At 52.1% G+C, this 15,262-nt stretch overlaps 1 protein-coding gene across 2 annotated transcripts in view; it reads left to right on the top strand.

Annotated features, from left to right (window-relative positions):
• Window positions 1-15,262, top strand: part of Prss55 (serine protease 55) — a 98,195-nt gene that overhangs the window by 56,874 nt on the left and 26,059 nt on the right. Inside the window, exons 3-7 of one of the 2 annotated variants that reach the window (XM_021261352.2) lie at window positions 1,805-2,342; window positions 5,163-5,528; window positions 8,735-8,927; window positions 10,145-10,395; window positions 11,572-11,714. In XM_021261352.2, the coding sequence (XP_021117011.2) occupies window positions 5,474-5,528; window positions 8,735-8,927; window positions 10,145-10,395; window positions 11,572-11,714 (642 nt within the window). In that variant the 5' untranslated portion in view covers window positions 1,805-2,342; window positions 5,163-5,473. The remainder of the gene's footprint in view (window positions 1-1,804; window positions 2,343-5,162; window positions 5,529-8,734; window positions 8,928-10,144; window positions 10,396-11,571; window positions 11,715-15,262) is intronic. The other variant, XM_087216695.1, reaches the window with a different exon arrangement.

Raw genomic sequence — 15,262 nt, 5'->3', positions numbered from 1 at the left:
GCAGCTTTTTAACATTGATCATTCAGCCCTAGGCTGGTCTGCTCTGGCTTGTAGACACATGCAGGCCGCACCAGGCTGGTGACACTGAGGAAGCGCTGGCCTTGTGGCTCCTGAAGCCAGGAGCATCCCTCCCCTTGTCTTACTCCATGCTTTCTGGCACTTTGAAATGAAAGGATGATCTTTGTTTTGTCTTTTAACTTTGGCCGGTGCAGCTAGGACTAAGTCTCTCTACTTTGTGCCCTTGGCTCAGTCCAGCCACAAGACCAGCTGGTTGCTCAGGCATTCTTTCAGTTTTGGTCCCCATCCAGGCTGGTCATTGTCATCACCCTGTTTCCAACCACTTGCCACACCCCCTTAGCAAGTCACTCTCATTGTGGGCCTATCATGCAAGTTGTTAGCAACTTCCACTGCGGGCCACCCCCACATTCCTCTTGGGGTTGTAGGTTTTGTCTGACTTAGTCTGGGTTGGACTGACCATGAGCCTTTCCCAGGGTGGGCATTCCTATGTCCCTAGCACCCCTATGAGCCAATTTTCATTGCAGGCCACTCTTGCTTGGAGTGCCAGTGAGGTGATTTAATCCATGTCAGATTACTCAGATTACTCAGCACTCCCTGGGAAGTGATCAACTTCCCCTTCTGTCAATTCAGGACAGGTTCCCCCTGGGACCCCTACCTTACCACAGTCCTGTAGTGCACTGTTGTTTCAGAATTGTCCTGAATCCTAACAGCTTCCTTTTGCACTGGCAGGTGGGGCTTCTGGGCTGTGGGAGGGCTGATTCCCTCACTGGGTGAGACTTGAGCTCAAGTCTCACCCAGTGGCACCAGAGGTCTCAGTATTCCCAAACTCAGGCCCTTCTCAGGCCTGCAGGCAAAGGAGATAGCAATTCTGTCATCTCCTGCTCCTGAGTGGTTGCCAGACATGTTGCAGGATTCCGAGACAGGAGAGACCAAATGGGAGTCAGGAGGCTTTAAGGTGTATATACCAGCTCAGTGAACTCTGTGTCCAAAATGGCTGAGTTGTGAACAAAGAGAAGTTCCAGCTTTTATACATTTTGTCAAAGTGGGTGGTTTTTCTAGTTACATAGCAAGTGAGTTTACAGGAACAGAACAAGGGTACTTTTGTAACTTTCCTTGAAAGAAGACAGTGTCTTCTGAATCATATGAGAATAGAATGTCATAAACTTTGTTTACAGGAGACAGTTGTTAATTTTATCTGTACCAGAACAAGGAGTTACAGCTATAGGGGAGAAAGGGGTGATCTGGGGGGAGGCTGCCCAAGACTGGGAAGGATTTGTTTTCCTTTAAATCCCGCTGACCGTGACTTTTAGAAGTCAATAGTATGTCTTGGGATTCACCTATGTTCTTACACATACCCAGACTTTGCTTCATTGCAGTATAAAATTAGATTGAATGAATGTGCCAAAAATTTAAGTCTTATTTTACAATTAAAGAACATTTGAGTTGATCCAGGTTTTTGCTATCACTGGACAGTGCTGCTATGAATATTCTTGCACAGGTTTTCTAGAGCATATGTACAAGGGTTTCCCTAGGTTTATTCCAAAGGGGGGAGATGTGAAATCATAGTGTGTGTGGCTTCAAAATTGTTACAAAAGACTAAATTATCTTATGTTATGTCTGCACCAATTTTAACTTCCACCAGTGCTGTACAAGTGTTAAAATCATCACTGATTCTTCTGATTTTCAAATTTTTCCTTTTCTGGTAGACATGAAACACTATTATATTTTGGTTTTAATTTGACTTCTTCCTTGATACTAAATAAAATTGATATTTTCATGTTTATAGTATATAAAGAAAGTAATGGCAAATTCAAACTCCTTGGCTAGAAGGAGGCCACAGAACAAATCGCCTCCTGCCCTTCATCCTGGGCCATCACTTGGAAGCATAGAGGGCCAGATGACAAGATGCCCTCTGACACTGACATCGGGGTGCCTGAGATAAGTGTGGGGCTGTGAGCTGCCACCTACTCCACATACAAATGAGGAGGTTACAGTTGTGACCCAGCTGCAGAACATCATCAACATCATCACCATCGTCACAGCAAATGTGCCCTGCACCTCTCCTTCTGCAGTAGTCACCGTGACTGCAGCTGCCCTTTCCAGCCCTAGTGGGTAGGTTTTGTAGAGAGATACAAGGAGTAGCTCGAAGGAGTGGAGCAGTCTGCCCAAGGCCCTCAGAGAAGTAGTAGAAGCAGCATTTGAAGGGGATGGACTCGTACATTTGCCTCCAGAGCCCACATGCACTAATGCAGTGTGCAGACCACTCCTCAGTGATGTGGTGCACGACGTACAAGGGGACACCTTCCAGGAACAGTGAGTCTTGGGTGAGTATCAGACAGGAGACCAGGTACATCATCTCGAAGTCTCTGCCTTGTGTCCCTGCTGGATGCTGGTGAGATCCTAGTGCCTGAAAGGTCCTAGTCAGTGATCATGGATATCATGTGATTGCTGGTAATGGCTGCCCAAACTGGTCCATTGGAAGAGATTTGGGTGGAAATCTTGCTCAGCAGGAAGCAGTGTGACTGTCACATCTATCATGACAGGAGAGGGGGAAGGATTTACAGAGGCTGCCCAGCAGACGACTGTACTGGAGAAGCCATAACCTTCTCCACTGGCCTTGGGGACAGCCCTGCAGCAAAAGTGCCTATTGATGGCTTGGTCATTGTGACTATTGCTGTGTTTAAACAGAAGCAATGCACAGACTGGAAGGAAACCCAATTTTATGTTCCTCCACTGTCCTTTCAAATGCCATGCAGTGGGATGGTCTGTCCTGTTCAGATAAGAAAGTTTGAGGAGGCCCTGTGGCTCCACTGATTATTCTTGGAATCATCCTACAGCCATGAGTACAGCCCAGCTGCACTTATCCTTTTTAGTGGACTCCAACTGGACTCGGCATCCAGGTCCCTCCCTGGCCTGGGTCTGGTCAGCAGCAAGGCTGGCTCTGCTCACCTCCTCCAGGGATTGGAGTCGGGGTGGTGGGAGGCACATATTGGGGTGAGGCAGTGCCAGCTCACATTCCTCTGGGGCTGGTGGACATGGAAGGTTGACTCTCAGGTGGGGTTTTCATTGGCTCTTTCAAGTTCCCCGCTGGCCCAAAGGGACAACCTGTGTGTGAAGGGGCTTCAGCTTTCTCAGCTCTCGAGTGCCTGCCAGGGCATCCCCAGCCTCCTCCTTCTCCTCCTCCTGTGGTCCTCTTGTCCCTTCAGGAAGCCCAGTGCCACCCCAAGCAGCCCCCATGGGGCCCCAGGACAAACACTGGCATCCAGGTCAGTCCCCACCCCAAAGCATCTCTCCCAGAGCCAGAGGGTCACAGCCATGCTGTTGCACCCCCAGCCCAGATTTCCTAGGGGTGGGTCAGACTCGGTCTCCAGAGAGGATCTCACTGACATATCCGGGAGAGGAGGGGAGAAAGCTCACATCTGGCTCCCTGCCATGCCAACCCCTACTACAGAGTTGGGATCTGCAGGGCAGAGCCTGGAAATTAGCACCAGGGTTGCCAGATAAGACACAGGTACCAGTTCAGCATAAAATGCAGGTCAGTGGTGATTTCCTTATTAGTGTAAGTGTGTACCAAACATTGCATATTAAAAAGTTTCTTGTTAACTGGAAATTCAAATTTACATAGATACCCTGTATTTTTATTTGCTGAATCTGTACTGACCCTGGCTCCACACAAAGGTCAGAGAACCACTCGCCAGCACTTCCATAATGTCAACACGAGAATTCTCCCTGGCAACCATCCCTGGACACCCATCCCATCCTGCGTTTTCCCCCCCTCTGAAGCTCCCCTCTATAGCACCCTCTATAGCTCTCCCATCCAGGCCCTAGACTTGCCCATTTCTACAGGAGTCTTTCCCATCAGAGTCTGCAGGGCAGGCACCCTATGGCATCCCTGGGCTCAGTGACTTTGTCCCCATCAGCCTGTCCCTCCAGCTGTTGGGACATGGTACAATCCATCATCACTGAAGCAGCTTTACAAAGCAAGGCTAGTCAGGGGACGAGGCCCCCAAGCCCTGTTCCCAGGTGGGATATGGACCATGGGGTGATCTTCTGGAGGAACTGGTCTTTCTAGAGGTCTTTCTAGGGATTTGGTTTAGATTCTTCCATAGAAAATGAACAGCAGTTCCAGTAGGATTAGCCATCTCCCTCCATTCACCAATGTGATCCAGGACCCAGGGACCCCTATGCTCCCAGAACCAATAGAAATTGAGCAAAGGTGAGGGTCCTGGTCAGCGTAGGGTGGAAGGCAGGTCTAGGGGAGGAAGGGAACTGAGTTCCAAAGAGGAGCAGCAGGAAAACCAGGGTACATCTGGTGAGGCCACCTGAGGGCTAGGAGCCAGAGTGAGCAGTGAGACCAGGGCCAGGTGGCACGTGTCTTGATATCATCAGAACAGCCTCAGGAGCAGTGGAGCTTTTATCCGGGGCAGGTGGAGCTGATACTTCCCAGGGCCACTCATCAGGCCTTGCTCAGCCTACAGAGGGAGCACTGGATAGCCAAGAGACACTGTGTCCAAGGAGGCACCAATGGGAGCTAGAGAAGAGCAGGGAGCCTGGAAGTAGCCAGAGCCACATCCTTAGTGATGGAGAGGGGCCTCCCAGTTACCTGGCCTCCCTTTGGGCTACTCTAGGCAGCACTGGAGGCCTCTGCTGCAGAGAAGGAGTCCAGGAACACACGAGGCTGGAGCCATGCAGCCACTTCCCTCATGTGGTGAGGGAAATGATGGTTGCCTCCTTTGGCCCTGGGACCCGACCTGTGGCCACACGGGCAGGCAGGGGAGCTCTGGTAAGCCCACTCGAGCCAGCGCCTGGAAAAGTGCAAATCTTAACCTAGCGGTGAGGCAGCCATGCACTAGGCATTTCCATCTAAGTCTGACATTTCCTCCTTTAGGAAGGGAGAGGGCACATCTGGGGATTGGGAGACCATGTGATTCAATCCAGGAAGTGCAGGGGGCAGGGAGTGTGCCCACTGGGCAGGGATGAGGGGTGGCCAGGACCTCTGGACATGCCTGTGAGAACCACGCCTGGGGCCACAGGCCAGAGTCCCAGGGCCATGTGGGGTGTGAGTGTCAGAGAGGCCTTGGGTCTCCTGAGGCTTCTCCTGAGCGTGTCCCCATGTCCCTGCCTGTGTCTTACCCACCTCACAGAGAACCCCAGGGAAGAGGAGGATGTGAGCCTTGCAGGAAGACTGGTGCAACGGAGCCGGGAAGCTGGAGCCCGAGGACACCAGGTGAAAAGGGGGGACACCAGCTCAGCAGGAAGGTGGCTCGGAGCAGAAAGCCCTCCTGGACCATGCCCCGGGTGAGCTGTCCTGGAAACAAAACAGCGGAAAGAATCTGCCTGACCTGGGCCCCTCCATTGTGACATCGCAGCCCCCAGGGCTATAAGAAGGCGGCCAGGCTGGCTGGGGCCACTCCCCCGACCCGGCCTCCATCACCCCCGGCACAGCCAGCCCACCATGCTCCTGCTCCCACTTCTGCTGCTCATGCCCCACGCCAAGGCAGCAGATGTTGGTACGTGGACTCCTCTCCCAGGGCCCTGGCAGCTGGTCCAGGCAGGGCTGGGCAGGAGTCAGCGTTCCCGCTTGCCCTTGTGCGGTCAGTGGTGAGCTCAGGAGCCAGCTGACTGGGTGCCCACCAGGGAGCCCCCTCACGAGGGCACGGGCAGCGCGGAACGTCCTCTTGGCCACTGTTCCTCGATGTCACTCCTCTCTTTGGGGGGTTGGGGTTGTACAAAAATTTGAATCCAAGGGCCAGGGATTTAGCTCAGTGGTTCTGCTGCCTCTCAAGTGCAAGGTCCCTAGTTCGATCCCCGGTACCAACAAACAAAAAACCAAAAATTTGAATCCAGGAGCCTTTGTACTGTGCTACATTCCTAGCTCTTTTTAAATTTTATTTCTTATTCTGAGACAGAGTCTCACTACATCATTAAATTGCCCAGTCTGGGCTCAAACTGGGGATCCCCCTGCCTGTCAGTCTCCCAGTGCTGGGATTACAGGCACGAGCCCCACACCTGGCTGAACTCTTTCCTCCCCGCCATTCCCCAGCCCCAAATTTGACCCGCCTACCCTTTAGCTTTGGTTTGGAAACCCAAGATTTTCTGCTGGAGGAACAAGGCAGTTCCTGGAATTAGGGAGCAATGAGTCTGCGTCCAGACTCACAGGGGGAGGAGCTTCAGGGAATCTGCGGACAGCATGGCAGCCTTGGCAGACCAAGTTCCAGGGTGCTCTGTCCCTGCGGGCAGCTCCCCCTGCTCCCTGAAGGCTCGGTGCCCCTTCCAGGGCTGCCGGCTCCTTAGCAGCAGTCACCTCCAGCGCTCCCCATGTCTAATGCCCATCTCACCACGGAGCTACAGTTTCTGCCCTTAGCCTGGGGCCGGATGGAGGGAGCTGCTGGAGGCTAAGGATTTGTCGAAAGTCACTCACAGGGAAATGGTGGAGCTATTTGCCTGATTCGCTTCCCACAGCCTCTGGCACAGTGCACAGCCTGTTCACCTGGCCTCCTTCATCCAGCCTGGGTCAGCTGCATGGAGCATGGTGTGAGGCAGTGGTGTGAGGCGATCATCAGCAGAACTGGCCCCTCAGATCTAATTGCAAGGAAGCCCAAAAGCACCATCATTTGAATCACTCCCCACCCTCTCCTCAGCCAGCGATGCTTCTAAGCTTGGGCTCAAAAGCAGATCGGAAACTCCACATGGCTCTGTGCTGGTGCTGCTCTCAGACCAGGCAGGGAAGGCGGGCCTGCCAGTCCGGGGACTTGGTGCAAAATGGATAAGACATTCTGCCAGCTATGCCAGCCGTGCCAGGACTTCCACTGTGCCAGGCATCTCACAGGCATCTCAGCCTCTGTCTCCTTCTGTCCTTAAATCGGCCACACAGGGTAGGAACCGCCTGAGGCCCTCGGGAATGAGGAGCAGAGGATGCAGCCTCCCCAGATCAGGTGATGTAAGTGACAGCCAGGGTCAGGCTCTGCTGTCTGCCTCCGAGCTTTTGGCAAGGGCCACCGCTGTTTCTCAGAGAGGAGATGTCTGTGACAGTCACCTGCCAGCCAGTGAGCTCTGCGCTCCGGGAATCTTGACGTACGTCCTCCCCCATGTCTACAGTCACAAGTTTTAAATGTTACTTTTGTCCTGACTTTTTAGATCACAGGCATTTTCCGACGTCCTTAAAAATTGCCCAGGAGCATAATGCTGATGGCAGGGATGTAGCTGCTGACCCAGGTGGTCAGGACACTGTTCGCCCCTAACGCTCAGGTTCCTTTCAGTTTGTTGCTATTCCAATCATCACGGCAGTGGCCATCTTCCAGCACAGATTTCCCCTTAGGATGCGTTTTCCAGGGTGGAATCCTGGACTCAGAGGAGCCCTGGAGGCTGCTCAGTGCTTCTCCAGGCGGGTGTGATCGGGCCCCAGCGTCACCCAGCACACGCCAGTCTCCACGTGGCGCTTCATGCTGGTGTCAGAGTCAGGTCAAGATCAGTGGGTCTACGCCATGCTAACGCAGTGAGGGGTATGACGAAGCAGGAGAGATGCAGAGAGGCAGGACAGGAGCACTATGCCAAGTATAGGCCAGTGACAGCCTCTAGGCAGAAGTGGTTCTCAGGCAGAGACCTAAACCTGTGAGGGAGAAAACCAGGCAACCGTGGAGAGAGCAGCACTGGGGCTGGGAGGAGCACTAATCCTGATGCTTGAATGACTGCCTTCAAATCTTAGTTGGGCCACCGACTAGCTGTGTACCTTGGGCAAATCACTTAGAGTACCAGTTGTCCCAACTGTAAAATGGGGATGAAATAAAGGTAGCCACCTTGTGGAGTGGTTGTGACCCTTAAAGAGAACTTGGCCTCTATAAGGTGCTTGCAAATGTGCCTGCCACACTGCTTGTGCCTGCTGACTAAAATAGAGGAAGTACAAGTCCAATCGTCCTACAGAGCTCGTCTGTGTTACTGACAGCCGAAGGTTCTCGATGCACATTGCTAAGTTCTCCATTTTTTAAACCAAAAATGACCCCCCTGGGTCACTGCAACGCACTCTCCAGAATCCTCAAAGCTGCTGCTGAGCTGATGTTGGCCAAGGAGCATCTAGCAAGGGGCACGGGGCATCTTGGGCTGTTAGGGTCAAACTCGGCCCTTGTTCTGGAAGCAAGCTGGAGACTCGGGCGGGCACAGGGGGCCAGGCTCGGCCTCACAGAGGGACATCACCCCACCACCACCAGCACAGCAGCTGCAGCCTCTGCTCCCCACCCCACACTGCAGCCGCTCTGCGTGGCCAGGGTCTCTCTGCGCCTTCCTTTCTCCCCTACTCACATCTGCTGCTAACTGATTCTTCGCCCTCTTCTATCAGGTTTTCAATTCTTTGGTGCTGGGGATGGAACCCAGGCCCTGACCCAGGGCAGGCCAGTGCCCTACTGCTGAGCCACAGCCCAGCCACCTCTCCAGCTCTCTTACGTGCCCTGGGAGTGAATGGGTCCCTCTGGTGCGTACAGGACACTCTCTATTTTGAGGTCAACTGATTAGGGATCTTCATTGCATCTCCCCGAGTCTTTGTTGCTTTGTGAGGGAAAATATTCACGGGTCCCAGAGAAGCGGAACTTCCCTGAGGGCCACTGCTCTGCCAGCCAGGACCAGTGCAGGAACAGGGGCATCTGCTTTCAAGCCCCTCCTCTCAGCCCTGCCGGCCCTGTGGATGCTGATGCAGCTCCTTCCTCCTCTCTCTTCCTCCCTGCAGGATGTGGTGAAAGACCCATTTTCAATGACAGAACTCAATATTCCCGGATCGTCGGGGGGAGAGAGGCGGGGGAGGGTGAGTTCCCATGGCAGGTGAGCATTCAGGTCGCCAATGAGCACCTTTGTGGTGGCACCATCCTCAGCGCATGGTGGATCCTCACAGCTGCTCACTGCTTAACTTCCGAGGAAATATCGTGAGTACCCAGGCCGGGCAGCCCACGCTTCTGCCAGGGCAGCCCAGGGCACCCGTGCACTCAACCAGACCTGACTACCAACAGAGAGTCTAGCGCTGCCCCCCCCGAGCTGGACAGGACAGGAAGGACTCCCCCGCCCCGCCGCCTGGGGAGACTGTGGCCCCTGACTGAGGCTGGGTGGGGAACAGGGACTCCAGCTGCCCTGAGGTCACGATGGAGCACCTGCAGCCTGATGAGCCAGAGGGCATGGTCACTTGAGGGCTCCTAGGAGGAAATCCTAATTCTGGGAGTCTGGTTTACCAGACAGCTGAACAGGCTGTCTTCAGACAGGCATTTACTAATTAACCCCTCACCAGGGACCCTGCAAAGATGTCACCTGTGTTGCTCATTTGACCATGCAGCAACCCTCTGGGCAGGTAGAAGCAGTAACTCTACCTCATGGGTAGGGAATTGTGGTCTGGTACAGTTGGGCAGTCCACCCAAGGCACGTGCCTAGGACACAAAGGCAGGATTGAAATCCTGACTTCCACACACGTGCATTCAGCTTTACCTCCTTAAGACAGCTGGAAAATACCCAGAAAGCTGGATCAACACCCTATGGACAGAACTGTGGTTGTATCTCAGAGGTGGAGCACTTGCCCAGCATGCACAGGGCCCTGGGTTCAATCCCTGCACTGGAAAACAGAACAAAGCCCTATGGAGTTTCACCCTGGTGAAACAAGAACACCTTCTTCCTGGGATACTTAGGGACTGGCCACTGGAAAACTCATGGCCAGCAGGAGCAGGTCCCCAGACTGACTTATCACTGAAGGCCTTCCTGCTTAGCCAGTGGTGGGACCAAATTCAGCTCTGCTCCTGGACTCTGACTTGTTTTGACTGAGTGGCTGGGCCATGTGTGCAGTGTGGGTGGCCATTCACGTGTGTGGTACCATCTTGACAGCTACTTTGATCTGTGCCTAGCTGTCCTGTGTGGGTTCCCAGGGTCCAGTTTGAGCTTCGCCTCTGCTCTCTTCTGGTACCTCGTTCCCCTGAGGGAATGCTCTGCATTGCCCTCTCCCTCTACTTTTTTAATCCTCCCACCTTCTGAGCAACAGGCCCCATAGCTCCATCCTAAAGGTCCCTAGAAGTACATGCAATGTAGGTTTGGAGGTTCAGAGAATTCCGGGTACTTTTGTGACTTCCTTCCTGTCCTCCCTTCCTTTCTCTGCCACAACCAGCCCCAAAGAACTGCGTGTGGTGGTGGGGACCAACGACTTAACCAACCCACGCTTGGAAATTAAGCAGGTCACCAGCATCATCTGCCACAGGGGCTACGTGAGAGCCACCATGGACAACGATATCGGCTTGCTGCTGCTGGCCTCACCCATCAAGTTCAACGGCCTGAAAGTGCCCATCTGCCTGCCCCCGCAGCCCAGCCCCATCAGCTGGCTCGAGTGCTGGGTGGCAGGATGGGGACAGACCAGTTCAAGTACATGACACCCATATCTCGGGAGAGCCACTGAGGAAGAGCCTTGCAGTGGGAGGGAGAGGGGAGCAAAGAGGAGGGGCGGGCAGGACTTGCCCCGGCAAACCAGCGGTGGCTCCTCTCAGACACCCACCAGGGAGCGCATCCCCAAGGCCAGGCTGAAATGCTCCTTCAGTACAGGCTCCTTTGTTTAATGGAATTTACAGTCCAGCTGCCCAGAGGCCCCTCTGCTCTTTATTCTCAGGTGGCACCCAGGGATGGGTCCCACTACTTCCTACTAGTGTCCCTGATGCCCACCGTGGGCTAGGCACCCCCTAGGGACATCCTGCAGCCCTGCCCAGCGCTCTTAGACAGGAGTTCACTGTTACCTGTGAGGCTGTTCCCTGGCCAGAATAGGAGAAAGCATGCAGGGCAGAAAGGTGTGACGAAAGACCTTCTGGCCTCCCTTAAGGAAAACCTGGCAAAGCCAAAAGCAGACAGCAGGCAGTGGAGTTATGGGGACAGCAGACTTGAGTCCATGGGGTGATTTGGAGCGAGCCAGGGTCTGGGTCATGGGGGGCCATTTCCGGAGCTCAGCAGAGGAGGTGGGTAGAGCTCGGGTTCTGGCTCCAAGGAGTTCTCAAAGCTAGAAGCAGATGGGACCACATGAGATTAAAAACCCTCAGTAAGGGGAAGAGTTATGAAATTCTGTATGCTCAGAGTTGATGAAGAAGAAGAGAAGTCCAGGCAAATTGCTGGCACCTGCATGCCCAGACCACAAACCCGCCTCTAACCCCTCTGAAGAGTTGCAGCCAACCCACCCTTGTGCATTTTCACTGGGGTGCAAACTGGTTCCACATGGCCCTTCGGGGAAGCTATTGCCCATAATAAGCGGTAGCCAGGGGCAAACAAACTGATGAGGCAGGACAGTGCAGTCAGTAGGGCCGGCGGGAGTCAGGCCCTCCTGGGGGAAGTGAGGTTCTACAAGAGAGGATGGTCCAGTAGGAGGGAAAGTCGGGGAAGCGTGGGCTGTGTGGTGCCACTGAGGGCCACAGAGAGTAGACCAGGAGGAGTGTGGGCTGAGGGCAGGGATGGGGGCTGAGGTGTGCAGGGTGCTCACTAGGGCACAGCCAGTTGTGTCATCTCCATGGAGACCCACTCCCCAGTGGCTCTGCTAATGACCCTTTCTCTGTGGTCCAGCTGAAAAAAACTCCATGAAAAGCGATCTGATGAAAGTGCCAATGGTCATCATGGACTGGAAGGAATGTTCCAAGCTGTTCTCAAAACTCACCAAAAACATGCTGTGTGCCGGGTACCAGAACAAGAACTACGACGCCTGCCAGGTAACTCGGGCCACCTCTCTCTACTCGGAAGAGATGGCGAAGATTCTGGAAATGCATGGGAATCGGGGCCTATAGCCAGGCAGCAGGGGCAGGGATGGCAGAGTCTCTGAACACTGTGTACAGCGGCCTCTGGGCACACCTGGGGGTCAGCAGGCAGCAACCTTTCGGAAGTAGTTCCACTCTTCTTCCGGAACACTAGGTAAATCGGGCTCCGTCACTTTTCCCACTTCTGGGAATTCTTACAGAACAAAAAGCCAATGAGGAGTTGAGGGCCATACAAGGAGTCATTTTAGCTCATTCATTAAGCAGCCCTGATTGAGCACACTGGGCCCTGGGGCCCATGGATGATCTGCTCCTCACCCCAGGGACCCACGCGCTCCTGGGGAGGGAGCAAGGTGGACAACCAGTGGTGCAAGTAGTTGTCATTGAACCAAAATTTCATCTCATAGGCGGTTTAATGAAATGAACACCACAATATTAAAATCCCTATCCCTTTTGATGGGTCACTAGAAAAATAGAAATTCAGAGCTTAGGTCCTCTGGTTCCTAGGATGAATAAGATTGGTACTTAAGCTCAAAGATGCTCTCTGTCCTGCTCGAGGCCACCTGATGAGAGCTAGGGACCTACTCGCTGGCTGAGCAGTGGCTCTGGTCGTGGATGTGAAACTACAAATGCAGATGTGGGGTGACTGTGCAGGGGAGGACAGGCTGCCCACGAAGGGGAGCGTGCTCGTCCATGCATTATCTATTACCGTGCAATACAGAGAGGCTGGTAGCTTTCCTGGCTAAGCTATAAGGGGCCTTGGGAGGGGGCTTCTGGGGCAGGGTTTGAAGCAGTGAGGTGGGAGAGAATGGAGCAGGGATCTGAGGTCAGCAGCAGCAGGGGGTCCAGCAACACACACCTGGTCCAGAAGGAGATCCCCGTGTCGTGAGCCCTGGGAGGACCGAAAAGAAAGCCGGAATAAAGGTTCTGTGAGCCTTGTGTTTTCTTCACTTTCTGGGCAATTTCAAATGTTGCAAAACAAAGTAGAATTCTGATTCCAGGAAAGATAGAGCAGGCACGCTTCTTTCCATCCCTCCCACTCTGTACAGCTAAAGCCTGTGTTGGAGGTCCCCAGGAGTGATGCAGGGGATGGGGTGGGAAGAGGGGGTGTGGGACTACTGAAGGGCAGAGGGGGCATCCTGGTGGCCATGGGGGTGCTCTGTCTTCTGACGGTATCAGTGTTGGAGTCCTGATTGTACTACAGTACTGCCAGATATCACTGGGGAAACTGAGGGGACACAGGAGCTCTGTATTATTTCAACTGCATAAAGTCCACCATTACCTCAAAATAAAATGTTCAGCTTTAAAAAGTATTTTAAGTAGCACAATCAAGCAAAATATAAGATCCACACCCAGTAACACAATGCTGGTCCCCCTGAAGCAGCAACTGTCACAGGGAGCTGTGTTCTTATCTGTCCCCTGTCCCCAGCTCCAAAACACAAATTCCCAGTGCCCCATCCAAGGCTCAGCCCATGGCAAATGCTCAAGTAAGGGAGCTCAGGCAGCCAGCTCTCTGTGGCTATCAGTAAAGCAGCCACAGAGAAATCCCCAAGGTCCTGAGTCTGCGGGTGCAAAAGGGGTTTGAGAGTGGTGGGTGGCACTGGGCTTTGGGCAGTTCGGTTGGGGGCTGTCCTGCTTACTCACATTTAGGCCTGCTTGATTAACTCACATTACACTTACTGTGCACTTATTTGTATTACTATCCAAATTGCCATTACGCAGAATCAGTGGGAGCCCAGAGTTGTTTTCCTGCAACTAAATGGCCCCTTCTTGGAGTGATGAGAGACAGTGACATCCACAGTGTGTTGCTTATGTCCAGTCTACTCCTTAATTTCATTCAGGTTGCTGTTACTGCAGAAAAACCTGCTTCATAAAGATAGGATGCAGGAAATGCGAGCAGGCTTTTTAGTGGTTTTGAGGCAATCTCAGGATATCAGCCTTGACTTTAATCCAGAACCTGTGGAGATTGGACATTGTCTCAAACATACTTTCAAGGCCACCAGCATTTACAATGTCAAGCAAATGATCTTCTACTACAGACAAAGTCTTTTCACCTGGCATATTCACAAATGTGTTGTGCATTCCCTCTCAGTCCAGGGATCTTTTGTGATTGGAAGTAATGCTCAAATTCCTTTGAAAGCTGAGATAGGTGATCATGCACCAGCTAGGAGAAAGAATGTGCTGGCTCAGTCTCTTTCAAAATCTCTGCTAATGCTGACACATGTCTAATATCCCAATGTTCACTCATACGCCTCATAATTCCAGTTTGGCTTTGAATGCAGCCACTTTATCTGGCAACTTGAACACTGTTATTGTTCCCATCAGTGACAGATGGATTGAGTTCATTGGTTGGGCTGAATATGTCACATGAACAAGCAAGTTTTAGGACCCATTCTGTGTCACTGAAATGCACTGCCAGAGACTATTTTTCCCAAAGAAATCTCTGCAGTAGCTCTCATAACTCAAAAACTTTGGCCAGGGATCTACCTTTAGAAAGCCATCTCACTTCATGTATTGGGGAAGATGTATATGCTCTGCTTCCATCTCCTCACAGAACTGCCTGAACAGATGTGAGTCAAGGGCATGTACTTTAATGTAGTTGATCATTTTAATCACATCCTGCAAAATATTGAGCTCAGGTGACCTTTTTGTCTGGTCAGCATTTCTCTATGGATGACAAATGCATAGACACACATCTAGAAGTGACCTCTTTGATCCAAGGAGTGAAACCAGAAAGCTGTCCACTCATGGCAGCCACTCTGTCCATGCATGCATCAACACAAATTGACCAGTTCAGTTTTCCTGATACATAATCATTCAAAAATTTGAATATTTCTTCAGCTGTGTTATTGGTTGGCAAGAAAACTGCACATAACCAATCCTTACACATATCTTCCTGAAAAATATATCACACAGAAGGAAGGATTGTTACCTTGTCAACATTAGTAGACTTGCCAACCTGGATTGTGTACCAGGGTGACTCATTAATCCTCTCTAACAATGCTTGGTATCCTCTTCTATTTCATCAGACTAGTTATGGTGCTAGTTGAAAGGAACACATGCCACCTTTTGAACTGTGGGCTCTCCCAAAAGCTCATGACAAATGTCCTTAGCAGCAGACAGGATCAACCCTTCAGCAATAGTAAAGGGTTTCTTAGCTTTAATAATGCAGTGAGCCATTGAGAACGATGTTCTCAGGCACTTTGAAGAAGTAGTGGCCTTTGGTAATTGCTTCTGTTCTTTGTGTTCATGTTTCTTTCTTTTGGAAAACTCCAAAGGCTTATCTTTTAATTCAAGGTGAATGGGCAGTTTTGAAAGTTTTGTGGCTTTGTTGGATAGCCGATTGCCACATACACCAGTACCTCGTTCACAAACTTAACTCATTCCATGATTCTGGAAAAGATGGCCACATTCCTGTTTATGTGGGAAAGATGGCCGTGGTCATGTTCATCACCCAATGCAGAATTAGCAAACAAAAACAAAATGTTGCCAAATGCTTCTGTTTG

The sequence above is a fragment of the Heterocephalus glaber genome, unplaced genomic scaffold (assembly GCF_053883595.1).
Source record: "Heterocephalus glaber isolate CG9 unplaced genomic scaffold, H.glaber_assembly_v1.0 deba00001460, whole genome shotgun sequence".
Lineage (NCBI taxonomy): Eukaryota > Metazoa > Chordata > Mammalia > Rodentia > Bathyergidae > Heterocephalus > Heterocephalus glaber.
This window is presented reverse-complemented; position numbering and strand designations above follow the sequence as displayed.